At 29.6% G+C, this 27,588-nt stretch overlaps 3 protein-coding genes across 3 annotated transcripts; 2 read left to right on the top strand and 1 right to left on the bottom strand.

Annotated features, from left to right (window-relative positions):
- The first annotated feature begins 1,331 nt into the window (after positions 1-1,331).
- LOC107999791 (DNA polymerase theta) lies at positions 1,332-10,924 on the top strand. Its single transcript, XM_017059816.3, has 21 exons — positions 1,332-2,054; positions 2,174-2,404; positions 2,523-2,776; positions 2,855-2,987; positions 3,070-3,271; positions 3,352-3,547; positions 3,661-3,830; positions 3,923-4,190; positions 4,263-4,596; positions 4,688-4,829; positions 4,902-5,145; positions 5,238-5,379; positions 5,473-7,471; positions 7,536-7,744; positions 7,857-8,058; positions 8,150-8,331; positions 8,408-8,527; positions 8,611-8,946; positions 9,033-9,297; positions 9,385-9,608; positions 9,683-10,924. The coding sequence occupies exons 1-21, from the start codon at positions 1,455-1,457 to the stop codon at positions 9,821-9,823; spliced, it is 6,594 nt and encodes a 2,197-aa protein (XP_016915305.2). The 5' UTR covers positions 1,332-1,454; the 3' UTR covers positions 9,824-10,924.
- LOC107999786 (cleavage and polyadenylation specificity factor 73) lies at positions 10,256-12,511 on the bottom strand. Its single transcript, XM_017059811.3, has one exon. The coding sequence runs from the start codon at positions 12,509-12,511 to the stop codon at positions 10,451-10,453; it is 2,061 nt and encodes a 686-aa protein (XP_016915300.1). The 3' UTR covers positions 10,256-10,450.
- A 331-nt stretch (positions 12,512-12,842) lies between these two features.
- Positions 12,843-17,566, top strand: LOC107999787 (venom acid phosphatase Acph-1-like). Its single transcript, XM_017059812.3, has 7 exons — positions 12,843-12,980; positions 15,538-15,590; positions 15,881-15,982; positions 16,080-16,345; positions 16,500-16,656; positions 16,731-17,060; positions 17,155-17,566. The coding sequence occupies exons 1-7, from the start codon at positions 12,911-12,913 to the stop codon at positions 17,350-17,352; spliced, it is 1,176 nt and encodes a 391-aa protein (XP_016915301.1). The 5' UTR covers positions 12,843-12,910; the 3' UTR covers positions 17,353-17,566.
- Positions 17,567-27,588: the final 10,022 nt, after the last annotated feature.

Below are 27,588 nucleotides of genomic sequence, written 5' to 3'. Positions count from 1 at the left end.
ATTGAAAAAATTATTGAGTTATTTGAAAAATTTCAAATCTATCAGATACAAATAAATTTATGAAAGATAGTTAGAGGAAAATATTTAAACAAATTTAAATTTATTACTTATTATGTTTTTTTAAATTGAATGTAATTGAATATAAAATAAAATAATATATATTATACGAATCTCGATATAAGATATTTACAATAAATTAAAATGATAATTTATATTTTAATTTTTATTTATTTTTATTATATTTGAATAAAAATTACAATTTTTAAAATACTTTTTATTTATTCTCGTTAATTATAAATAGTGATTTCCTGCATATTTAATTTTAAATCTAATGTTATATAATTTTAAATACTAAGATAATTATCATATGCATTTTCATTATCTAATGTATTTTATGAAATTCGTTCAGAAATTTCTCGGTAGAGGGCATATTCCATCAAGTTCAACAATTTCCTAATATTTCTAATGCAATGTTAAAAAAAAATATATGTATTTTTAAAATATATGTATATAATTATTAAATAAAATGTTAATGTATTATAAATATTTATAAATATTTTATAGTTTTTAAATTTACGAAACACTAAATTTTTCATCTTATGAAAACATTTATTTTACTTCCAATTATAAAAAATTAGCAATAATTATATATACAATTTATATCATTATATAATTAAAGTTAAAACATATATACGATATAATAATTTTTTTCTATTTTAAGTTGAAATATACTTATTTCTAGGGAAAATTTCTAGGGAAAAAGACAATATCCCATGATTCAAATTATTTATAATTTTTTTGAATAAATAAAATAAATGGATTTAATACGGATAATTAAAAATATTCTTATAAGATATATTATATATGAATTAAATATTAATAAATTAATAATAAAACTTAAATTTTTTAGAAAAGTATCATTTATTGTGATGTCGCTATGCGCAATCGTACGTTAATCATGTATTTTAAATCTGGTTTAAGATGTGATTTTTATCAAATTTTATAATAAAATTGATAATATGTTGTGAAAAAAAAATTTGGATTATTTTCCTACTATTTTTTATTCAATAAATCAATTATTTTTTATTAAATATTTAGTTTAATTTAAGAAATGAACCATTTGCTATATTTATTTTACAAGTGATAATTTTGTACATAAATAAAAATTTATATTTATATAATTATTTATTAAATAATGAATTGAATAAAACAAAAATTATAATATATAATTGTATTATTTGTAAATGTGATAAATAACGTTGATTAATTATATTATATTAAAACAAGATAAAATAATATATATAAGATATAAAATAATATATTAAATTTTGAAAATTATGAATGAAAATTATATAAAAACTATAAGAAAAATTCCACTTATAAAGATTGAAATTGTATGAATTTTGTTATAGAATTTTTTAAATACATTATTCAAGTAATATAAAAATAACAAAATGCAATCTTTCAATAAAATACCATCATTTGGGGATGATACTTTATCTGCCTGTATTCAAGTTGAAACTAAAAATATGAATATTATTGATGATCATGATAATGTAGATAAATATTTTAAACATGATATATATTTTTCAATGATTGCAAATGATGTTGATAAAGTTACTCAATTGAAAGAAGGATTATGTAATTTTACTAATAAAAAACTTAATTTAAATCCAAGTAATTCAAAATGTAAAGAAACAAATAAATCCAAAGCAAAAAAAATTATGTCATTTAAAAAGAATGATAATTTATTTAAAATTGACAAAGAAAATGTTAATATAAATGATAATTATACAAGAGACAATATTTCTTCAAATAGAAATTCATTATCAAATAATAAATCTGAATTGTTAACTTTGCATGTAAATAATTTAAACAAAAATAATGTTGCATATATGACAACGAATGATATGACTAATGTAAACTTATCTAACAGTAATAGTTCTATAAATAATACAGAAAAAACATCAGAAATTAATCCTTCTATCTCTATTATTCCTACTCAAGATCGATGCAAATTATCTTCTTGGGGATTACCATTAAATATTCTTCAGGTAAAATAAACAATTAAACAATTTATAATCTTATTTATAATAAATTTGTATAAATGTTGAAAATTGACTATTTTCTTTTGATTTAAATTACTTATTATATTAAGAATTATTTATTATAGAAATATGAAGCAAGAGGAGTAACTACTATGTTTGCTTGGCAAGTAGAATGTTTATCAAATCAGAAAGTCATTGAAAAAAATTGTAATCTTGTATATTCTGCACCAACATCAGCTGGAAAAACATTAGTAGCTGAAATTCTCATGATAAAAACGGTATTAGAAAGACGAAAAAAAGTAATTTTTATCTTGCCATTTGTCTCTGTTGTTAGGGAAAAAATGTATTATTTTCAAGTAAGATTTAATTATATGAGTACATAATATAAAAATATAATATAATAATTTTATATATTATATTTTTATATAATATATTTTATATTTTTATAATAATTTTGCAACTATAATTCTTTAGGATTTATTATCTGATAGTGGTGTTCGAGTAGAAGGATTTATGGGTGGTATTGCACCCTCAGGAGGATTTGCAACAACTCATATTGCAATAGCAACTATTGAAAAAGCAAACTCATTAATAAATCATTTAATGGAAGAAAATGAATTAATTAATTTAGGTGCTGTAATTGTAGATGAATTACATCTTGTTGGTGATCCAAATCGTGGATATCTTCTTGAATTACTTTTAACTAAATTAAGATATATGACTTCTAGGTAATAAAATTTATTTTCTTTTAATATAAAAAATATAATAGATTGTTAAAAATAAATTCAAAAAAAATTTTCCTTCAGGGATGAAAATATTAATATACAATTAATTGGTATGTCTGCTACACTTCCAAATTTATCTCTTTTAGCTAAATGGTTGGATGCAGAGTTGTATAAAACAGAATTTAGACCAATACCTTTAAATGAACAATGCAAAGTATTTTATAAATTATATTTTAAGCATATAATATTATTATATTTGTAATTTAAAACTAATACAAGTTTTCATATGTTTTTAGATAGGCAGAAATATATATGATAATAAATTATGTCTTATAAGGAGCTTAATACCAATGCCAGAATTAACTATGGATTCTGATGATATTCTTCATCTTTGTATTGAAACAATATCTGATGGACATAGTGTATTAATTTTTTGTTCTACAAAAAATTGGTGTGAAAAACTAGCTGAACAAATTGCTATCGCATTTTGTAAATTGGGTTTGTTTAATGATTTGTATTTTCTGATTTTTGAATTTTCTTTATATTTATATGTATATATTAAATGAATTTTTTTTTAGGCAGAGAAAATACACAATTAGGTAAAATTTTAAGAGATCAATTAGATTCTGAATTAATTTCTGAAACATTGGAGCAATTAAAACGTAGTCCTACTGGTTTAGATAATGTATTAAAAAATACAGTGTCATTTGGAATAGCTTTTCATCATGCTGGTCTTACTATGGATGAACGTGATATTATAGAAGGATCTTTTAGGTTTACCTTACATTTTTTATAGATATATTTGTTATATATATATATATATATATATATATATATATATATATTAAATTAAAAAAACTTCAACTATAAATATTAACTTATTTTAGATCTGGATCTCTAAGAGTGCTTGTTGCTACATCAACTTTAAGTAGTGGAGTAAATTTACCTGCTAGAAGGGTAATTATCAGATCTCCAAAGTTTGCTGGCAAACTATTAGATAGTCTTACCTATCATCAAATGATAGGACGAGCAGGTAGAATGGGAAAAGATACAGCAGGTAAGAAGAAAAAAAAAATAATGGAATTAGATAAACTAATCCTCAAATAAAAAGTTAATGAAAAGAAACATAAAAACAAATCACTTTCATAGGTGAAAGTATACTTATTTGTAAACCAAATGAACAAAAATCAGCTGAAGCATTAATATCAGCTTCTTTAGAACCAATTGAATCTTGCCTTGAGGATTCAGCTCCTTTAATTCGAGCACTTTTAGAAGCTGTAGCTAGTGAGGTCGTATATACTCCATCAGATCTTGAATTGTATGTTAATTGTACATTAGTAAGTTTGAGCAATGAATATGACTCAAAAGATCTTTGGAATAAAGCAATTAAATTTTTAGTAGACAATGAATTTTTACTGTAAGCATTACAAAAATTTTATATTGGTATTTTTGATACTTCTTTGTTTCTTATATAATGTATTTTATGTAGTTTACAAAAAACTGAAGAAGGACACAATAGATGGGTGGCTACAGCTTTTGGAAAAGCTTGCTTAGCAGCTTCTATTGCACCTAGAGAGGGTTTATTTTTACTTGAAGAACTTCAAAAAGCAAGACGATGTTTTGTCTTGGATACAGAATTACATGTAATATATCTTGTAACACCACTCACTTCTGGAAACCAAATTGGATCTATTGATTGGATAACATTTTTGGAATTGTGGAAAACATTATCAGAAAGTGAACGTAGAGTTGGACAACTTGTTGGTGTAGAGGAACGATTTTTAACATCAGCTGTTAGGGGTATTGTGCGACAGGGGAAATTGGTGAATTGATTTCATATTTAAATATTAAATATTGATTTTCGTAATTAAAAATTTAATAACTATATTAATTAACATAAATTCTTATTTTTAGCTTAGTATACATAAAAGATTTTATACTGCATTAGCTTTACATGATTTAGTTCGTGAAATCCCGCTTAATTCAGTTTGTAAAAAATATGGTTGTTGCCGTGGCATTCTTCAAACTTTACAACAATCTGCTTCTACATTTGCTGGTAATATTTTTTTATTTCTTATAAAAAAACATTTTATTTAATAATATTTTTGTATATTAAAATCTTATTCAGGAATGATTACACAATTTTGTAAACAATTGGGTTGGGACTGTATGGAATTATTAGTTTCGCAATTTCAAACACGATTACAATTTGGTGTTTGTAGAGAATTATTAGATTTATTAAGACTTCCAATGTTAAATGGACTACGTGCTAGAAGCCTTTATAAGCATGGAATAACATCTGTAGCAGATTTAGCTATTGCTAATGAACTGGATATTGAACGAGCACTTTATAAAGCACTTCCTTTTGAAAGGTAATTAAAATATTAATTAAAATATTTCATTGATGTGCAATAACAAAATAAATTTCAATAACAACATTTACAATGTTAAAATTATATTTTAGTGAAAAAGAACATGATGGTGAACATGAATCAGAAGCAATAAAACGAAATAAAATGAGAACAGTGTTTGTTACTGGAAAAGATGGTTTAACACCTCATGAAGCTGCAATCATGTTGGTTCATGAAGCTAGAATATTGGTACAGGTAGATAATAGTTATAATGTTAAATGTAATAATAAAATTAAATATTTTTGAATGATTTTAAAATTGAATAATTTTGTATTTTAATTATAATAGAATGAATTGAAATTGCAAGATATGTCATGGAAGCAAAATGAACGATCTATTGTTACAAACGAATCTAATACTGAAGTGAACTTATGTATACAACAAGATATGCTAAAAAATATTGATGCACAAATAAATATTGAAACTATGTCAAATAATCTTCAAAATAAAACTAATTTAAGTGAAAAAATTCAAGATGAACACGAAAAAAATACATCTTTAATTAATCAAACTATGAACAAAAATGTAAATTCTATTAATAATGAAAATATTACATTAAATCATAAATATAATAAAAATGAAAAATCTAAAGTAGATATAAATGTCACAGAAAATATTGAAAATTCTAAATGTATCTTAGAAAATAATATAGAACAAAAAAGAAAATGTGATGATGTAAAAGTTATTGATCAATTATCGCAAATAGATATTCCAGAATTTTTTGAATCTCAAATTGAAAAATTATCAACTGATTTTTTAAAAAATAATTCTAAAGTAATTCTCGGTTGTTTAGAGAGAAAAAATAGTGAATCATTAATTGCTTTCAATAATAAAAAAAGAAATCATACAAAAAGTTCTTCTATTAAATATTCAATTAATGATGATCAGAATAATCAAAATATAAATACTATATCAATCAAGAAAATAAGAATTTCGGATGAAAAAAATGATAAATTAGTTAATAAAAATGGAGCAACATGTTTATCTATTGAGAATGATATAAAAGCAGAGATTTCGAGAAGTCCTAGTTTATTTGATGATAGTTTAAATCTTGATACACAAATTTGCAATGCTCTTGAACAAAATATCATTGATTCTCTACATTTCTCAGAATTTGAAGATACTAAATTATCTGAGCAGAAAGTAATACAGAATAAAACCATTACTTATAATGTTGATAATGAAACAGACATAGAAAATGATATAAAAAATAAAAATATAAATCAAAATTCTTTAAATTCTTTAAATTCCATAAATTCACAAATAAAACATAATATGATTTCATGGAAAGATGATTCTTGGAATGAATCAAAAAAAATAATAGAGAAATTACATGAAATCAAAGATAAAAATAATGAAGATGTATTAATTAAATGTAGTATCAGAAATGTAAAAAATACAAATATACAACACATTATAGGATCTACTGGAATGACACCCGAAATGAAAAAAAAATCTGATTTGAAATTTGAGAAAACTATGAATATACCTGATCTAAAAAAGGTATCGCAAAAATCCAAATTCAAGAATGAATCAATTACAAGATCACCTTTAGCAAGTATTGTTTTTAATAAAAATCACGCATCATCATCAAATAAATCAGATTCAGATGATATTATTATTGCTTCTCAAAATACAAATTCACCTGTTACAAGTAATAAAATACGTACTAAATTAGATTCTGAAAGAAAACGAAAAATATATACTCAAAAAATTTCCGATCAAATATCTGATGATAAAAACAATGCAATTATTGTGTCAAACAAGACTGAAATTAAAGAATGTAAAATCAAACCGAAATTAAAAGAAATTCTTGCACAAAATATTTTATCTAGTAAAAATTGTAGTATTGATAGCATAATTTCGAATTCAGATGAAGACACACCTATAAAATTATCAAAAATTTTAAAAAAACCTAGAACTAGTTTAAAAAAAACTCATAATAATTCTAAGATGTGTATACAAGCGAATGAACTTGTAGATATTTCAAATGAAATGATTAATTGGAATACATTAAATATTATAAAAATTGGAAGTGATAGAGGCACATTTAATTTATTTAAACGTGAAGTAATGCAAAAACGATATATTGCTTTGGCATTAAATTGTGAATTATATAATGATGAAACTAACAATATAGGTGCCAAGATCATTGGTTCTTCTAATGAAGGTAAAAGAAAATCTAAAAAAGTGGAAAATTATACACATGGAGATAAAAAACTGTATGGTGCAGCTATTGCTTGGGAAAGCAATATTGCATATTACATTTCTTTCTCCAATGAACAAGGTATTTAAAATTATATTAATTTTTTATTATTTTTTGCTAATTTAAAAAAAAAATAAATTTTCAGATTTAAAAATCTCAGGCAAAGAGCAAATGAAGTTATTCAAAGAATTACTTGCTAATACAATTTTATATGTAAAATGTTTTGCAACTAAAGAAACATTTAAAACTTTATATGAATGTTGTGGTATTATTGCAAGTTGTAAATTTTTAGATCCAAAAGTAGCAAATTGGTTGTATGATGGTAACATTTATGAAAAAACTTTTAATGACATGGTATGTATACATATATATATATATATATACTTTTATTCTTATGAAATTACTTATTATATTACAAATATATTATATTATAATTAACTATATATTTAAATTATTGCATAAATAGGTAAAAGAATATTTTCCACAAGGATGCTTCATAATTAAAAAAATGGGTACATGTTATGATACAGGACCTGGATTATGCATCAAAAGTGCAATACCAGGAGAACTTAGAGCATGTGCAGAAACTGTACTTACATGGCATATAACTGATAAACTTATAGATAAATTAGAACAATTAAGTCCAACATTATTATATACATTTAAAGGTAATAAATATTACGAATATATATAATACATATATAATATTCATTTATTATTTTTTCTTATATTTTGAAAAAAATTTAAATATATTTTTAGATATCGAAATGAAAATCATTATTTTATTAGCTTATATGGAATTAACTGGCTTAGGTGTATGTTTAAAATCATTACAAGATTTATCTTCTGTTATTCGCGAAGAAATGATATCATTAGAAGAACGAGCGTATGCATTATGTGGAAAAAAATTTAATTTTTCTTCATCTAAAGAAGTTGGAGAGGTTTGTAAATATAATAATGAAATTAATTATTAATAAAATTGTTTAAAAACTTAATTGTTAAATTTCTATCATTTAGATTTTAGGTTTATATAAAGGAAAGAAAATTAGTGTTAATAAGGCAGTGCTAGGACAATCTGATCATCCAATATCTAATCTTGTTATGTCATGGCGTAAATTAAATGTAACTAAATCTAAAGTATGTATAAATTAAAAAAGAAGTTTTTTTTTAACTTATATCTCTTAAATGATTTTTTTCATTCGATAAAATTAAATTTTTAGATTATTTATCCTTTACTAAGTCTGGCTCAACACAGTTCTCGTATTCATGGTAATTGTGTTACATCCACATTAACGGGTAGAATATCAATGCATGAACCAAACTTACAAAATGTACCAAGAGATTTTAATTCTGAAGACAATAGCTTTACAATAAGCGTTCGAATGGCATTTATACCAACAGTAGGCAATATTATGTTGTCAGCAGATTATTGTCAACTTGAATTAAGAATATTAGCTCACTTTTCAAAAGATACAATATTATGTAATATTATGCGAAAACCAGGTGATATTTTTAAGAATATTGCAGCAAAATGGAATCATGTATCCGAAAATGAGGTATATAAATTAGAAAATGATATATTCATTATATAATTTTAATATAATTGTAATACATTTCATAATTAATATTAATCAATTAATAGGTTGATGATAAAATGCGACAACATACAAAACAATTATGCTATGGAATGATTTATGGTATGGGAGTAAAAACACTTGCTGAAAATTTATCAGTAGACGAAGTTAAAGCCAAAGAATTTTTGGAATCTTTTATGAATGCATATCCAGGTATATCTAAGTGGTTGAATAATGTATTGGAAGAAGCACGTATAAATGGTTACATAACAACTATTTTGGAAAGACGTAGAATGTTTCCTGGATTAACTAGTATAAATCCAGTGGAAAAATGTAATTTTTTATTAATATAATTTCATTTTTAAAATAAAATTTTTAATTAATTATGAATAAACTATTATGATTATTTTTATTTTATAGCACAAACGGAACGTCAAGCAGTGAATACCAAAGTTCAAGGTTCTGCAGCTGATATTGTTAAAAAAGCAATGGTTGATATTGAAAAGAGAATGCGATTTGAATTTTCAACTTCTTCACCTATTATGCCTATCAATTCTACTCGCAAATTAAGAAGTAATAGTAGAGAAGCACAACACAAAGGTGGTTATTTAGTATTACAGCTTCATGATGAACTTTTATATGAAGTAAGTATTTAATTTAAAGAATTATATTTTCATAGAAATAATAAAAAATTCTTTTTCATATTTTTTTATTTTAGGTAAATATATGCGATCTACGACAAGTTGCAACAATAGTAAAAGAATCAATGGAGCAAGTATGTCAACTTACAGTACCATTACCTGTAAAATTAAAAGTTGGACCAACATGGGGAAATCTTTCCGAATATATTATTTCTTGATTTATTAAGTATTTCTATATAAAAAACATTTACGTGTGTAATTTTTCTTTTATATTTGCATTTTTTGTGCGTGAATTTAATCAATCACATTTAAAATTTTTATTATATAAAATGATTTTTAATCTGTATGATGTGCTTTGGTACATATTAGTAATAGAATAAATTGTACATATTTATATTTTTTTATCATATTTTTATAACATGATGAATTATATATTTAAATGATATTTATTTATATTTAATGATTGTATATCTGAAGAGATCAAACAGAAATTACATACAAGATTTAAATATAAAAAAATGCTTATAATAATAAAATATTTACTGAATATATTTTTTCAAACAATTTCTACTATTTTGATAATATAAAAAATATTAATCTGTATAGTACAAAGTTCAAGGATATTATATAAAAAAATATCTAAATAGTAATTTAATTTTTATACTTTTACTTATTAATATTATTATTATTATAAAAATGAACAAATGTTTGTATTATACAATACCATTGAATTGTACAATAAATAAAAGTCTTTGTATTTTAACATTTTCTAATAATATACTTATATACTTATTAATAATTTTATAAGTATTATATTTAATATGTAATTTATAAAGAAATATTTTTTAAATTGTATCACAGGGAGGTGCAAGTGATTGATGCAATTTTGTTACTGCTGTTTGTACTATTTGTTGAAAAGTTTCATCTTCTTTACTAGTTACTTCTAAATTTAATAAATCTATATGTGCTTTTTTCCCATCAACTGTTACATATAATTTTTCTCCTTTGAAAATTTTAGGAACAGAATCTTCACCAAACATTTCTTGTAGCATCTCTATCAAACATTCTTTAAAATGCATTCGATCCATTTTTGTAGGTGCAGGTAATACTTTGAGTGGTTGTTCCATCATTTCAGCTTGTAATATTGCAGTCAAAACGGAATCTGCATACATATCATTTACAGGTGTTGCGACCCATTCCATTGTAACAATTTTTCCATCAATTGTAACATCAATATTCTTAAAAACACGTAATTTTTTGTCATCTACAACTTCTAAATTTCCAGCAATTTGAGTTAATAAATGTTTTAATACTAGTAATGATGCTGAAAAATATACACTTTGTCTTTGAATAACTTGACTCATACTCATATCTGTATATTTTGATAAATCACAAGGTGCAAGCATATGATAATTGAAATTTCTTTTAACTAGAACTCCAGATAATGTTTGCCCTGGTTTAGGTGTTTCCATTGCTAATGTGCCCATTACTTTGGCAGTTTTTTCTCCTCTGAAATATAATTCTACAGCAACAGTATTTCTAGGATTATGTATCTCCATTGTTGTATTTGGATCATCTTCATATTCTCTTTGTAATGCTGCTTTTAATCTACCCATTTCATTTTGTTCTCCATGTACAAGCACAACATGTGGTGGTTTTAAACTACGTATAAATTCTGAAGTTTGTTGATAATCTGTATGTGCCGAAAATGATATGTAGTCAACAGACATTTTTAATGGTAACTTTTGTCCAGACATAGTTGTAATTTCTTCAGGTTCTGACAAAATAGTTTTTGCTAATGTTCCTTCCACACAATAACCAGCAATTATAACTCCATTCTTTGCATCTGTACACCAAGATTCAAATAATTCTCTTGATAATCCACTTTGCATCATACCAGGAGAAGCCATTACTACACATGGTCCAATATCTTCAAAATGATCAATTCCTTTTAAATTTGAAATATGTTTAAATACAAAAGGATTGTTGATAGCTATTTGCCTTCTAATTTTATCATTCATTGCATTTACATAAGTTTGATAAACAGCCATACACTTTTTTGCTAAAGAAGAGGCATAATATATAGGAATTTCATGAAGTTCAGGATGTTGACTCCAATATTCATCTAAAATAAGAAGAAGTTCTTGTGCTCTACCTAATGCAAATACTGGTATCAAACATCTTCCACCTCTATTAACAATTTCATGAACTAAATTTGTAAATCTTCCTTCACGATCTTCTCTTTTTTCATGTATATGTGTACCATAAGTAGACTCAGTAATTAAAACATCTGGATGAATATTTGGAATTTCAGCTGCCATTAAATGTCTATCTTCTTGTCGACTAAAATCTCCAGTATATAAAATTTTAACACCTGCTATTTCTATCATGAACATAGCAGCACCTAATACATGACCAGCATTATAAGCCCAAAATTTTATTCCAAATACATCTTTTTCTTCATGAAAATTGATAGTTTCTATTTTATCCATACTAGTTTCTAAATCAGATTCAGTATATAACATTTGTTCTGTTGCAATGTTGCTTACTTTAATATAATCAGACAAGAGCCAACGATAAATAGCTTTAGTAGCATGAGTCATAAAACATCGTCCTTTAAAACTAGTTTTTTGTAGAAACCATGGTAAAGCTCCACAATGATCCAAATGAAAATGTGAAATTAATAATAAATCAATTTCATCTGCTTCTACTAAGTCCACAAATGGTAATGCATCCATACCAGATAAACCAGGATGAATACCACAATCTAACATAATTTTTTTGCCTTTAAATTCTAACATGATACATGATCTTCCTACTTCTTGACCAGCTCCAAGTGGTCTAATTGATAATAAGTCACTTTCTTCAGCTGGCACTTGTGTTTCTGGTTTTCTTTTAGCAGACATATTTTATGAATTTATAATTATCTTATATACACAATAACACAAGAAAAATATTTTCACAATCTCATGTTTCTTATTTATAAATTACATTCCTATAGGCAAATTAGCACAATTATGTTATATAAAACGATATACATTTTTTCTTGAGTTAATAAATATTATATATAAAAACATATTTTATCGTCGCATAACGAAGAAAAAGTGAATCTTCAATGATTGTGTCCGACTAGTACATAATACGGTATAGGTTAGAAAATTGTAATACTGAATTGGCGGTCGAAAATTATGAAAGAAATTTTCAATGAAATTAGTTGAATTAATTTTCTTTTTCGTCAATCGCGTTTCATAAAAAAGAAGTTAACTTAATATTTATATTAGTTTGTGATCTCTAAAGCGTAATTTATGTCGTTGAATACGAATAAAGCAAATCAATGTACACTTTTAATCGCTGCAATATGCTATACGAAGAACCGTAAGTACAAAATTTAATATAAACATATTTTTATGCAAATTTGCATGTATTATTAACAAAAATATTTCTTTATAACAAACATAAACTTATATGTTTTTAGAAACTAAGAAATAAAATTGTATTTTTTATTTTAAAAATATATGAATTTTATTTAAGATATATTAGATAAAATTATTTATAAATTTTAATAGAAAAATAATCAAAAATTAATAATTTAATAATAATGTAATATAAAAATATATATAAAAACATAGAAATTAAATGTATATAATATATAATGAAATTTTTGTTTAAAACATTTAAAATATTACGCATTATGAAAAATATTATCTTAAAATATTATCTTGGAATTATTGTTACAAATTATATAATTGTATTGAAGTAGAATTCTACATAAATATGAAATATCTTTATACTTTAAACTTCAAAAATTTCAGTTTCCATTTTTTACATTTCATATAACTATGTATATATGAAAATATATATTTAAATTTTGCAGAAATCTTGAACAGAAATTTTAATTTTAAAGATAGTATATTTATTCAAAATAAATTTAAGATTAAACTTAAAATCTTAAATAATTTAAATTGTAAAATTGAAAGAAATTGAAAAAAGTGAGATATATATAGATATAAAAAAGTTCCTACCTTAATCGCCAACTCCAAATTTTCATTTTGTATAATAGAAATGCATTGCATTTTCATTGTATATAATTTATAATAAAAGAAAAACATTTTTTTATACTATATGCACACTTATTTTAATTACAAAAATTATTTAAACACTTTATTTTTTTATTCAAGAAAAATTACACGCACTATTCAAATTTCAACTAATATTATACTCTAAATGCTACTGATAGATGGCAGCTCTATGAGAATTTTTCAATTGAATTCTAATAAAGTGCGCGAAAATAAATATTAGAATATTTTACATTATATTATTTTATTCATTTTATTATATCTACTACATCAAATTGTGTCTATTATATCATATTATATCTATTACATATTTATATAACATAGTAATTTATTTTTAATTCCACAAAAGAATTATAAAAATTTATTATAATTAATTTATAATTAAGAATGGATTGATTGTTAATATATTGATAATAAATATTTATATTATATTTTATAATAATATCTAATTATCATTTTTAAAAAATAAAATACGATAAAATTTAAATAAGAAATAAAATTAAAAAAAATAAGAAAAAATTATTTGATATATTATATCATTAATATTTTTAATTATAAAACTGACCAATGTTAAACATTATATAGATGTATATTTTAATACATGATACTTATGAGATTTTAATTTCATTATTTTTAATAGTAAATAATAATGTATATATATATATTGTATATATGTGTATATATATGTGTATATATATATTTTCAGACACATCATTTAAAAATCGATACATTACAAAAAAATGTAAATATATTTTCAATACATTTTTAATATAATAATATAAAATAAATAATTTTCATTATGATATTTATTTTTATAAAAGAATTATTTATAATCTTTATTATTTTATAATCAGAAATAATTTTGTTAACAAAACTACATTTCATAATTGTTATTTATATTTTTTTTTCTTTTTATAATGCGAAATAGAAATTATCATTTTTAAAAACAAATTTATATATAATAATTTCATCAATTTATTTAAAAATTTTTATAATTAATAATAATATAAAAATATAATTTATCATTTAATGATATGATTAAATAAATAAAAATTTTACGCAAATTTTGAAATTTCTTTACACAATATTTACATTTATCTATATTATATATATTACTTTTTTAATAAATCCAATTATTTCAATAACAAACAAAATATATTATTTTATAAATTCTTTTATCATTAAATATATATTGATATTTTAAATTTAATTGTTATGAAGATAATATAATATGTATATATCTTTTATAAAATATTCTTTTTCAATTTAAAAATATTTATAATTTGATTTTTTCTTTGACGTTTTATCAACTAAATAAATGTCATTTATCAATTATATACAAAATACTAATATAGAAGTTAATATTTACATTTACTTTTATATTAGTATTTATATTTTATATTTATTTTTATATTTGTATTTATATTTATTATTATAAGATTTTTTTGGAAGCTCAATTTTAGAGGTTAGAACAAATACAGAAAATGAATTGATACATAAAAATGATAAATAATCATACCGTCGTAACGTCGCGTTGTCTTTATTTAATGCCAACTTAAATTGCTTATATCTTAAGCATTAATTAATTTTTATATATCAATTTTTATGTTTAACTTGATCTCTAAAAAAATCAAAAAGCGGTCTATGAATGCATTACTTTATATGCATGAAAAAACTGAAATGATAAATTATAAAAATACATATATTCAATCTTATGCCGTTCGAATTATCTTATATAAAGAATCTTTATATAAAGATTTAAGGATAGTTATTCTAGAAAATATATGTTTTAAATATCGTTTTTTTTTCTAATATAACTTGTATAAAATTATTTCTAATAATAATTCTTTTTCTAGGAAATTTCTTTCAAATGACAAGAAAGGAATTCAGCATAGATTTAGTGCAGTGTGTGAGTGTTATTTTTTATTTAAATTTAATATATTTATCAGTATATTTATTTATATATATTTTATATATATTTTATTATTCACTTAAAAAATAAAAAAATATTTTTGAAATGATATTTTAGAATTTATCTTTACCTTTTATTTTATATTTAATTTATTAATAATAAATTAAATTATTGTATCATTAATAATTATTAAAGTATGAATAATAACAATTTAATAATAAAATATTAACAATATAAAAATAAAATATATTTCCATATCAAATTTCGATCATTTACAATTTTATCAGATATTCAGACATGGAGAACGAACACCACGTAGAACTGAATTACCGCCCAATTTTACTAATTATGCAATGTACGAACCATGGGGACTTGCTCAGTTAACAAACGTAATATAACGATATAAATTAAACAATATAAATTATTGCAACATAATCATGCTATCAAAAAGAAAAACATAGATGATTCACTATAATTTATTTTCAGGAAGGGAAAATGACAGAATTTCGAATTGGAAGCATGTTGAGAGAACGTTATAACACATTTTTAGGAAATCATTATTATCCTTCTGATGTATATGCCTATAGTACGGATCACGATCGAACAAAAACGTCTCTTCAATTAGTATTAGCTGGTCTTTTTCGTCCGAATCCGTTTCAAATGTGGAATCAAAATTTGCCATGGCTGCCGATACCGACATACTGTATGCCATCCAGAGTTGATCATTTATTGAAACCTGATTCTTCTCCAATGTAAGTGTTGAATATAAGATATATAAAATAATAGATATAAAATTGTTTTAAAATAGAGAAAATGAAAAATATATAAAAAAAAAAAAAAAAAAAATATGCAAAAAATTGATTTATATATATATATGTATACATATATAGTACAATTGATTTATAGATATTTAAAACTTTTAAACGAAGTGAGAAAGGATCAAAAATTTATTGAAAAACTGAAACCCTACGGATACTTGTTCAAATACATTAATGAAAACACTGGTGCCAACATGAAAACATCACATGAATTGTATGAAACGTACAACCAACTTGTAGCACAGGTATAAGAAATTCAATATTTATATATCAAATAAAATATATATTAAGTAATTATCGTATCGAAATAATATCGTAGAAAGCTTCGAAACTTCCTTTGCCAGAATGGTATAGCGAGGAAATTTTTTTAAAACTTCAAGATATTGTAAAAATTGAATACGAAATTCGTTCGTACACACTTCTTCAAAAACGATTGAACGGTGGCACGATTATCAAAAGATTTATTGAAAATATTATTATAAACGCAGCGCGGCGAAATCCAAGAAAAATCTACTTATATAGTGGGCACGAAGTAAATATCGCTGGTCTCGTCAAAGCATTAAATTTCACCGAACCTCAGTTGCCACCGTATGGATGTGCAATGATATTTGAAAAATTAAGAAATAAGGATGGTAAACATTATGTCAGGGTAATTTTTTTTAATAACCTATCAATGAAAAAACATCAATTCGTTTATAACACAATAACGTTTATTGATAGAAAAACAATAATATGCTTTTTAGTTCTTATACTGGGATACACAAAAATTAGTAACTATTAATCTGCCGGGACAAGATGATGTTTGCCCATTTGAAAAATATTTATATATGATAAAAGATCTGATTCCTACCGAAGATGAATCCTATCACAAATGGGATTATTTAACGAAACAAGAATTACGAAGGTTATTTGACGAGATATATTTTGACATCAAATATTAAGATAAGAATATTAATTTTATTATAATATAATTAAAACATAAATTTTTACAATATTTGATTTATAATTAATAATTAATAATAATGATTAATAGTTTGTAACAATTGATTTATTGAACCAGAAGATAATATTATTATTAGCATTAATTTTGTGTTATTGAAAATCTTTTTAAAATTTTACTTTTATTTTTCTATTCTATAATATTATAAGTATTTATGTAACGATCAGTTTTAGTTTAATTATGAAACAGAGAAAAAATATTTAGATTTAGAAATAATTAAATTATTTTTAAGGATTTAAATCTTAATTTGTGTCGAAATTAATTTAAATGCTGAAAATATATATCTAAAAGTATAAAAAGATTATATTTATACAAAGTATCGTGAAAGAAACAAAGTGGAATCGTAATTTTACATCCTATAGATATGTTATAATGTCAGGATCTATATTTAAAATATTTATATTTTTTATATTAAAAATTAAAACAGATTATGATTTGGAAGGAGAAATGACGAAAGATACGTTTAATTTATATTTCTTATTTTGTTCGTAGTTGTGATTACGCGCCACGAATAAATATAGACAGAGAAAAGAAACAGTATGAAAGATAACAGATAAAGATAAAATAAGAATTGATCATGAATCCATCTCTTGGATTCCTTCTTAAAATAAAATAAGATGAAATGGAAAGCCAGGCGCCATCTCTTGACATTTTTGAACGTATGTTTCTGATAGTATTCAAGAGATGGCGTTTATCTTCGATTCTTATTCCACTTTTTCAATCTTCAGAAGATTTTCTTAATATGCGAGAGATGGTGCTGATAATAAATTCTTACTCTATCCTTATCTCACTATTTTCTATCCTTTCTTTATGAGTTTCATTTGCGGCACTCTGAAGATGGCGCTGATTTCAATATTTTTACTCTAATTCTGTCCTTCTCTCACAATTTCCTCTCTTTGTCTACATTTGCCGAGCAAACTTTGTACTCTTAAGAGACAGTTTCGATATCTAATTCGCTTTATTCTCTTCTTTGCCTAATCTATGAATTTATGAATTGTTCATGAATTTATACGTAATATCTATTTATTAATATTCAAAGCGAAAAAAAGATCCCTGAAACAATCTAATACATATATAATACATATATAAATCATAAATAATTATGATAAAAGATGATATTAAAAATATTATTTTTAAATCCTGTTGACAAAAATTTCCTACGAGAATTTTATAACATATCTCTATCGATAAGATTGTTCTATCATATAATCCTATACATTATTTTTTTTATTATTCTTTATAATCCTTAAATCAACACGAATATCGTTTCGATATATTTAATATTTTTTCAAGATATTTCAATTATAAGAAATAACTCGACCGATTAGGAAATAAATTAATAATATCGGATTCTCTTTATCGGAATACTAATAATTAGAATAGTAATCAATACTTACCACGTTCCAATCCATATTTCCAACGACGAATTGCGTGCGACCGCCGCGTGTGGATCTATCTCTCGGACGACATTCGGTCGGACTAGATATCTCCCGCACAAATCCGAAACTAGCCCTATTCCGTTTCCGTGAACTATTATTATTTCTCTCGATACCTCACCTCTCTCGATGACCCATTTACGATTTTCGTATTCCGTATATAACGTTTCGCCTATGATCGCGATCACGAGGTGTCGATTCGCGCGATCGGATCGAACCACGTACCGAGGGGGGGCTTAACTGCAAATGATCATAATACATACAAACAAGCGCAAACGAGCGTTTGAGCGGTATGGAATAGCGAGGATTGTCATTAAGCCCCGAGGATGGGTCCCCCCCTCCTCTCTCCCCGTTGGGACCCGTGGGATCTCCCGCTCGAGTCCACACATCGCTGTCCACCGATCCAATCGCACGCACACGCACGCGCGCGCGCACACACACACACACGACGCGGAAAACCTTCGATTCCCTCGATTCTTGCCTCGACCCCGACAGATCTGATATCATCCACCGCCATCCCCTGGGCTCTCACTCATCTGCCGACAAAAGAGCATCTGCGCCGATCCGATCTGTAATGCTGCTGCAACCTGTTCGCAAGTAGCTTGCCCCCGTGCACACCATGAATTCATTATCAGTCTAGTATAAACATATTGCCACTGGAATCGGAGGGAGGCGCTGTCAGTGGCGGAAGCTTCTACGCGAATCCGACTGGTGCTCCTCCCTATTATCCATCCTCTCCCCCAACCCAGGCCACCTATCCGTTCCACGGCTTATACCATTCTTTCATACGTCAATCAGCTTATGGAAAATTGTGATTTAGTCAATTTTACCGTAGGCTCGGTTACCAACTGGGCGGGATGGAACATAATTTTTGCTTTCGCTGGATGAATCAAATAAGAAAGAAGGAATCGAAATTCGTTTTTCCGTATACTTCGCACGCGTGTATATTTTTCTTTGACACGTATCCTCGGAATTGCACGAAATTCTCCGCGCAGGGAAATACTCGATATTTTAAAAACATTTTTCTCGCTACGCACCGATCCCTCGAAAGTGCTCACCCCTCGCGCGTGTAAATACAGCTGTCATTCGGTCACGATACATATATATCTCTCTCTCTATATATATATATATGTATCAGTTTCCAACAAAAAGATTGTCCACATTTACGAACAAGCGCCACAATTACAAACAAATCGACCAACATTCATCATCTGTAATCGCTGGAAATTGCTCCGGGATTATTTTTAAAACCAACTCTCCTCCCAACTCTTGACCGTTCGAAATTCGCGGGCGAAAAAAAGAGAAATGAATGCTTGCAGCGAATCGAGATCAGAATGTTGATCAGAGAGAAGGAAAGAGAGAAGGAGGGAGGGATTCTTGGCAGACGGATTAGCTAATATAACGGACACACGTACGTATACGTACAGGTACACGTGTGTGGTCAATGGCAGGCTGACTATGTGTATATGCAGGACTGCGGTGGCAGGTGACGGCGTGTTGTGAGCTGCATAATGAATAATGCCAAAGCCGAACCACAAGCCGTTCCTGTCCTTCCACTTGGCTGACTGAATGACAGCCAGTCTAGGAAAAACCGCTGATTGGCTGTACATGCTTCTGGCTCTCGTGCCTGTCACATTCTCTCTCTCTCTCTCTCTCTCTCTGTGTCTCTATGTTCTATGTGGAGCCCGATCGAAATCAAGCTGCATCGCCGAGACTGATTTTCGTGTTTTCCAATCGATTCGTTCGTTTTCTCGCTCCTTCCCCCACCTTCCTCCCCCCTCTCTCCCCTTCCGTATACGATGATCGATGAATTAAAGGTTTTTTTCAAGAGGATTTGAAGAGGAGAGGGATACGACGAACGATATGACTGAATAAATTTTGCGATGAACCGCGAAGAATCGATATCTCGATCGAGGTGAGATATATCGATATTTCGATTTCGAAATATTATATACGGTGAATAACTGTGGTTATATTTTAAGGAATAGGAAGAAAGTGATGCAGGGATAATTGGATGGGACGCATTTGGAAGGTGGTGTTGTATATATTTATAAATAAAAGGTAGAGGGGGGGGGGAGCGGCGTTTCTAAAGTTTTCTTACCACTTTCCCCGTACACGGTGCCATATCTGAAGCTCGTACGGTCGATGTGATGTTGTTACTGCCACGATATAAATTATAATTAGTGGAGCCCGTAATACCCTTTGAATAAATAATCAACGAGTAGCGGCAACTACCCGTACGCTCGCCTCCATTTAAGTCAAGGTCTCGGAACTCATTTCTTGTCACACCTTTATGCTCCCGCTCAACATAAATTTGCACAGTGGCTGCATCACGAGAGCCGAATAGAGACGCTGCCTCGACGATCATTCGGAGAAAGGGCTGCGTCTTTTTCGTTTTCCCTCTTTTTCTAGCAACGATTCGTTATCGATACTTGGAAAGTCTCGTTTACTTTATGCGTTTCTCTGTTTTCATATATCCAACACGGTCTCGGCTGGGAAATTATCAATTATATTTTAAGAAATTGCAAGGAAGATTGCGCAAACGTACTTCGACGTATCGAAACAACAACGCGCGCGGAGCTAAGAGCTTTCGTTTAAAGCGGAGCGAAATCTCTGGCTTGCGACCCTCTCGATAACCGTGACGGTAGTTGGAGAATCGAAAACTACTTTAAAGTAATTAGAGGATTGTCAACCCATCCCAACCCGTTGCCCGTTCCCATTAGGGATGTTCCTCGAGTACGTACGATTCGAGTGGGATGAACGTGGAAAATCCCTTCTCTCCAACCCCTCCTACCTCGCGTCAGGACTAAAATTACAGCTGGATATCGTTTCTTTTTTTGTGTTTCACTGGTGGAAAGCGTGGAGAAAGAATTTCTGAATTCTATATAATGTATTTGTAAAAAAATATTACTCGATTTTCGAGAGATTATTTTAAAAATTCGGGGGAAGCTTTGGGCAAACTTGGAAAATCCCTTCTCTCCAACCTCGCATCAGTTGGACTAAAATTACAGTTGGATATCGTTTTTTTTCTTTTTTAGGTGAAGCAATTTCTGAATTTTTAGAATTATATTTGTAAGAAAATATTTTCGAAAGATTATTTTAAAAATTCGGGGAAAGCTTTGGGCAAACTTGGAAAATCCCTTCTCTCCAACCTTGTATCAGGACTAAAATTAATTGGATATCGTTTTTTTTTCTTTTTTAGGCGGTGAAGGAATTTCTGAATTTTTAGAATTATATTTGTAAAAAAATATTACTCGATTTTCGAAAGATTATTGGGGGAAGCAAACTTGGAAAATCCCTTCTCTCCAAGCTCGCATCAGTTGGACTAAAATTACAGTTGGATATCGTTTCTTTTCTTTTTTTAGGCGAAGGAATTTCTGAATTTTTAGAATTATATTTGTAAAAAAATATTACTCGATTTTCGAGAGATTATTTTAAAAATTGGGGGAGCGGGGAAAGGTTTGGAGGCGGTCGATCGATACCGGGGCGAATGCAGAATTTTTCCAATACCTTTTGTCCGTATCCGGTAAGAAACGGGGGAACGGTTTCGAAAAAGGCTTTCACCGAGCTGCTCTCTTTTGGATTCGAAATGGTAGGTAGGTGGCGCGGTCTCAGTTCCCTGGAACGAACGCTCCTTGCACGCAAATTGGGTTCAACGTGAATACTTAATGCGGGACTGTGGTCGGGCAGGAGTCAAGGTGCAGTGATGGGAGACAGAGAGGAAAAGGTCGTTTGGCGTCCGAGGTGCCAACTTAGTTAGATCGCCTAACTCGCCACGGCACATCGCTCGCGATTCTACGATTCTCCCCACCCGTTTACCGTCCAATCATTTCGTCGACTCCTCCAATATCGTTTTTCTGAATGTATATTTCTATTCTCTTTCCTAACGATTGATAAATTTTCAGGACGATAAGGACGAAGCGTGGTTGGATGACGCGTAGAGTTTTTCCTCCCCTCCAAAAGGGAATGAAGAAGAAATCAGAATCGGAATAATATAGACACGGGGGAGGGAGGGGAAGGCATAATGTATGACAGGTAAAGAAAATTTTCTGTTTGATTTTACGGCAGCATCCTTTTATCGAACATGATGCTACAAGAAACCCCGTTACATATTGAAGAAGATCCTGCTACTAAAGCCACGCGATCCGTATTCAGGCGATATCAGAAGAATATACGATGTAAATGCTTCTCCTTATTAAATAGAAACCCGGAGTTTCCCGTAACCGAATTACAAATTGGAAGTTCTGTTTCCGGTTTCCAAAAAAGAAAAAAGAAAAAGAAAAAAAGAACTTCTGTATAAAACTCGTATAAACAGAAGAGATAAAACATTTAAAACTTTCTCTCTGCACGTGGAATAATATTTCTTTGCCACGCGTTTCTTTCTCCTCTTTTAACGAACCTTAAGCTCACCTTTTCCCCGATCCGTCCGAATCCTCGAAATTTACCCAAGTAATATATAAAAAAAAAAAAAAAAAAGAAAGAAAGAAAGAAGAAGAAAAAGTGGCGATCGAGGGATGGCGAAGAGAAGAAGAACGATCCGGTTGGAAAGATAAGAGGAGAGGCGCTTATCCTCTGATACAACATTCCGGACGTATCGTGGTCACTGCAGTCGCATTAGTTAGGACTAACAACGCTGGCGGACAATCAAAAGCTGATGGGCCATGATTCGCTATGATAATGAACCATGAATACGGCATGAGGCGAGCGAGCCGGGGACGGCAACTCCTCGCTTCGCTCGCTGGCCTCTCTCCATCCCCGTGGCCAATGGTCGGGGTTAAAGGGAGCCGAGGTGGGAATATGAAGGGATGAGAAGAGAGAGCCGAGAGGCACCGATGCGCGGTAATACCTCTGTTGACGCTCGGATTAAAGTCTTTTTCGTGCCACGCAACGCACTCATCGAACACCCCGGGCCTTCATCGAGCCGTCGCCGCCACCACCGCGCTCCTCCACTCCCGCCAAACCGCCCGCCACCCGAGTTATCCCTTACATTTCGGATACGCCGCGCGATCGACCGCGATTCCCGTTGATTCCCGCGATAAAAGGACCAACTTTCGGCGACCAGACACCAATCCCTTCGTCCAACTATCGTCCAAGCTACCATGAATGTACGAACTATGTAATTTGATCAATTTCTATATAAGATCGGCTATTTTCACCAACCTGTTTCGGGGAGAGCCTAAGCCTCCTCCTCGGTCGTGGTAATTTTTAAATATCGAAATCGGGACGATTTCTTCGAATTCCGAGAATTCCTCCTTCGGGAAGGGAGGAAGTTAAACGGAGTGTCCATCGTTTTTGAAAAAAGGAAAGGAAAGGAGAGAGAGAGAGGAGCGTGGAAGACAATAAATACGCGCGAGTGTATGGAAGGAAAAGAGCGTGGGGCGAAACGAGTTATCGTCTAAGATTGTGAACCGTGGATAAAGTGCATAAAGCAAGACCGTGAACGCTGTTGGCGATGCGAGGAGGGGGAGGAGGACAGGGGAGGGGAAGAGATAGGTTGGAGTTAAGGGTAAAATAACCGGTAGCGGTTGGGTGAAAAGGAAGGTGGGGGAGGGAAAGGGAGAGGAGGAGGAGAAGAAGAAGAAGGAATATGCGTGCACGCGAAGGTGCGTGCGCGCTGTATAACCGCGGAGCCACTGTTTCAGCGTTTCACAGAGCGGAGCGGAGCCGAATGACTGAGCGAGGGTGCGGACTCGCGTGGCCCGCATTGGCTGCTGAATTATATATGAATGGAGCGTAAGGGCTGTTGCCTAGCAACCGCATACACCACGTTAAGACAAAATGGAGAAGCACGCAGCATCCGTGCGCGGGCTTCGCCGCGTTCTCTCCCTTTCTCTCCGTCTCTTTTCTCTTCCGCCACCGTCGTCGTCGTCGTAGTCGTCGTCGTCTTCGTCGGGGATTTCCAAGACGTTCTTCTCTCTCTCTCTCTCCCTTTTTCTTATTCGATCCTCCTACCTTTTCCATCCTGCCGCTTCGTTTCGGTCGGCAATGAAGTTTCGCAGCACATTTCCCTCCCCCCTCCCCGATTGACTTTCGATTCGAAGCTAACCACCACTCGATTTCTTAATCACCGAGATTAAGGAATTTTTGCCGAGGGGAGGCATTCGGTGGAAATTCGGTGATAGGATAAAACTTCGTCAACCGTGACGAGTATGGACGAGACGTATTTAAGGTTTCCCTTTCATCAATTTTCCTATAGAAAATTGGAAGAGCTGACGCTTGGATCGGTTCTAATTTTTTTTCTTTTTTTCCCTCTCCCTCTCTCTCTCTCTCTCTTTCTCCCCCCTCCCCCTATCCCCGTTACTTTTACGCTGTTTTACATGCGTGCGCATTAAGCTGATAAGTAGACGTATCTTTGACGGGAGCAATGGACGTCCATTAGCAAGCTTTGTACCGATCTCTGTAGCCTCCTACCTCCGCGCTAACCCCACCAATCTCTCTTTCTCTCTTTCTCTTTCCCTCTCCCTCTCCCTCTCCCTCCCTCCCTCTCTCTCTCTACCCCAACCATTATGTCCCGACTATATCGTACGCGGCGAGCCACGTACTGTTCTTCTTCCCATGAGCGCCATTATTCGTTCCTTCTCCGTCTTTGAAATATGCTTAGGTTGCTTCCGTAGTTGCTTCCGTATGTATCTTGATCTCTTACAATACGCTCGATATTAGCGTATATCACGGCGGAGAAATTATTTCCACCAATTTCTTTCTCTTGAAGAACAATCTTTGTATCTTTATATATATATATATATATAGGGAATAAAGGTAATACGATTTCGACGAAATAATAACGATTATTTATTTGGAAAAGTACGCGAGTTTTATATAAAAGTACGTATATATCGAGAATAACGAAAGGAATGGAAAAATTGTACGCGTCTGACCGGTTCGAACCTCTTCTACTTATCGCACGATCGACGCGTGCGACCTCTACGAGTTCTACTTATAGATATGTCGAACGAGCACGTCTGAACAGTCGCCAGCCGATTTTACTTCGAGACGAATAAAAGTTATTTTCGTTTCGAATATAATCTGTTTATAACTCGTGTATCTGTATATAATATTTATTTATATATATATATATATAATATTGAAGCAGTCTGGTCTGAGTTAATTATAAAACTGTTTCTATTTAAAAACTTGTTTACGAAATAACCAAAGTAACGTTCATATATCCAAAGATAAAGATCCAAAGATTATTTTATTTTGAAAGATGCGTTTTCTTAAAAGAAGGGAAGTATCGATACCTCATTTAATATTTTTGATTAAATTTATTAAAATTAAAAGTTTCTTCTTTTGAAATTTTAATTTTATCGATGCGTTCATTTCCAATATCGTTACTGTTCGTTATTTACTGAAACATTATGATTCAACACACGGCAGAATTAAGAATAACGATTTCTTTTTCTTCCTTTTTTTTTTTTCTACACAAAGTAGAATAATAATTCATAGTTTGAGTTATGACTTTTTCCATGTAATAGAATTTTTAATGCAAGGAATTTTAATAATAATTACCACGGTTATACAGATGCGGTGCCAAGTTTGTAACGCACTCTGCATATTTTATAGTTATTAAGCAACGTTTTCCTGTATAAAACATCGTGTTAAAATTACCATAAAAAAATATCAGTTCTTTTCAGTATTCGCTTAGCACAGTCGCGTACAAAGTTGTTTCACGTGTAAATCTGAAATTTTGTTCGAATTCTTTCTCCCTAAAAAACACCGACGATTCGTCGATCGCCGAACTAAGATTTCTCGTAACTCGAATAAAGAAATATTCATCGATCGAAAAAGCCTTTTCTCCCCTCCCTCCTTCTCGACGATCCTTTCCGAGGCGAAAGCAAGTTCTCTCGAGGACCTTTTTTTTTTTCACCCAGCCCCGGATCACGTGACGGATCACGGCTGCCTCCTGGTGACACACGTAAGAGACCGGTTTCAGTCCCAGTACGGGCGAGCCCAAGCCGATCATCTCAAATTACAAAGGGTATCGGAAACGGATTTATTTCGCCGCCCTTTCTCATTCTATTACACGCTTAATAGCCTGTATACTATAAGCTTCGAAGATGGAGCTTTCTCTTCGCGAATTTTTTTCATTTACATACGTTCAGTTTCAATTGGACGCGAAATTGCGCGCAATAACATTTCCTGATATCCACGATACGCAGAGAGAAAAGGTGGCGCTTGGCCCGAATTCGGATTAAAAGGGTAATAATCAAATATGGTAGACGCTTAATTCCCCTGTATATCCCAAACACGATTCCATGGAAAATATATTTCTCCCCCAATCCGAGGACCCCACCCAGCCTGTTAAATATAATCTGGTACCGCGTTTGTTACTTCTTACTCTTCCATCTCCTCCTCGCAGTATTCAACCTCCCGGTTTCCTCGTGTAGGCTTTGTAGAGGCAGAACAAGGGGTTAACCTCGTACATTATTCAACCGTTCATTATATATGAATAAATTTTCGAGTAATGCCGAGATAAAGCTGCCAAGTTTTAGGTACCCGCTCCGCTTGAATATTTAGAAGACACTGTCACGCAGTACCGTTATGCCTCCGTCTTCTCCTTAACTTTCCGAGATTCGCACTGTAACGTTCTCCAACGTTCGTCGATACGTATTACGATATGGCTCGTCCCATCATCCGTCCTCGGGGTTAGCTTCGTCGTCCATGCGCGAGTTTCACCCGAAAATTTCATCCCTGTTTGCCCGGAGAGGAGCCCGATGGAACTTTTTCCGAGTCGAGCAGTTTCT

This window comes from Apis cerana, linkage group LG16 (assembly GCF_029169275.1).
Source record: "Apis cerana isolate GH-2021 linkage group LG16, AcerK_1.0, whole genome shotgun sequence".
In the NCBI taxonomy this organism is placed as follows: Eukaryota; Metazoa; Arthropoda; class Insecta; order Hymenoptera; family Apidae; genus Apis; species Apis cerana.
The sequence above is the reverse complement of the archived record's forward strand: the minus strand, read 5'-3'. Positions and strand labels throughout refer to the sequence as shown.

Excerpts from the sequence above, each read along its gene's own strand:
- LOC107999787 (XM_017059812.3), top strand. The coding sequence starts at position 12,911 with ATGTCGTTGAATACGAATAAAGCAAATCAATGTACACTTTTAATCGCT. Across the intron at positions 12,981-15,537 it reads AATATGCTATACGAAGAACC|GAAATTTCTTTCAAATGACA; the intron begins GTAAGTACAAAA and ends TTCTTTTTCTAG. Across the intron at positions 15,983-16,079 it reads GACTTGCTCAGTTAACAAAC|GAAGGGAAAATGACAGAATT; the intron begins GTAATATAACGA and ends ATTTATTTTCAG.
- LOC107999791 (XM_017059816.3), top strand. The coding sequence starts at position 1,455 with ATGCAATCTTTCAATAAAATACCATCATTTGGGGATGATACTTTATCT. Across the intron at positions 5,380-5,472 it reads AAGCTAGAATATTGGTACAG|AATGAATTGAAATTGCAAGA; the intron begins GTAGATAATAGT and ends TAATTATAATAG. Across the intron at positions 8,528-8,610 it reads TAAATGTAACTAAATCTAAA|ATTATTTATCCTTTACTAAG; the intron begins GTATGTATAAAT and ends TTAAATTTTTAG.
- LOC107999786 (XM_017059811.3), bottom strand. The coding sequence starts at position 12,511 with ATGTCTGCTAAAAGAAAACCAGAAACACAAGTGCCAGCTGAAGAAAGT.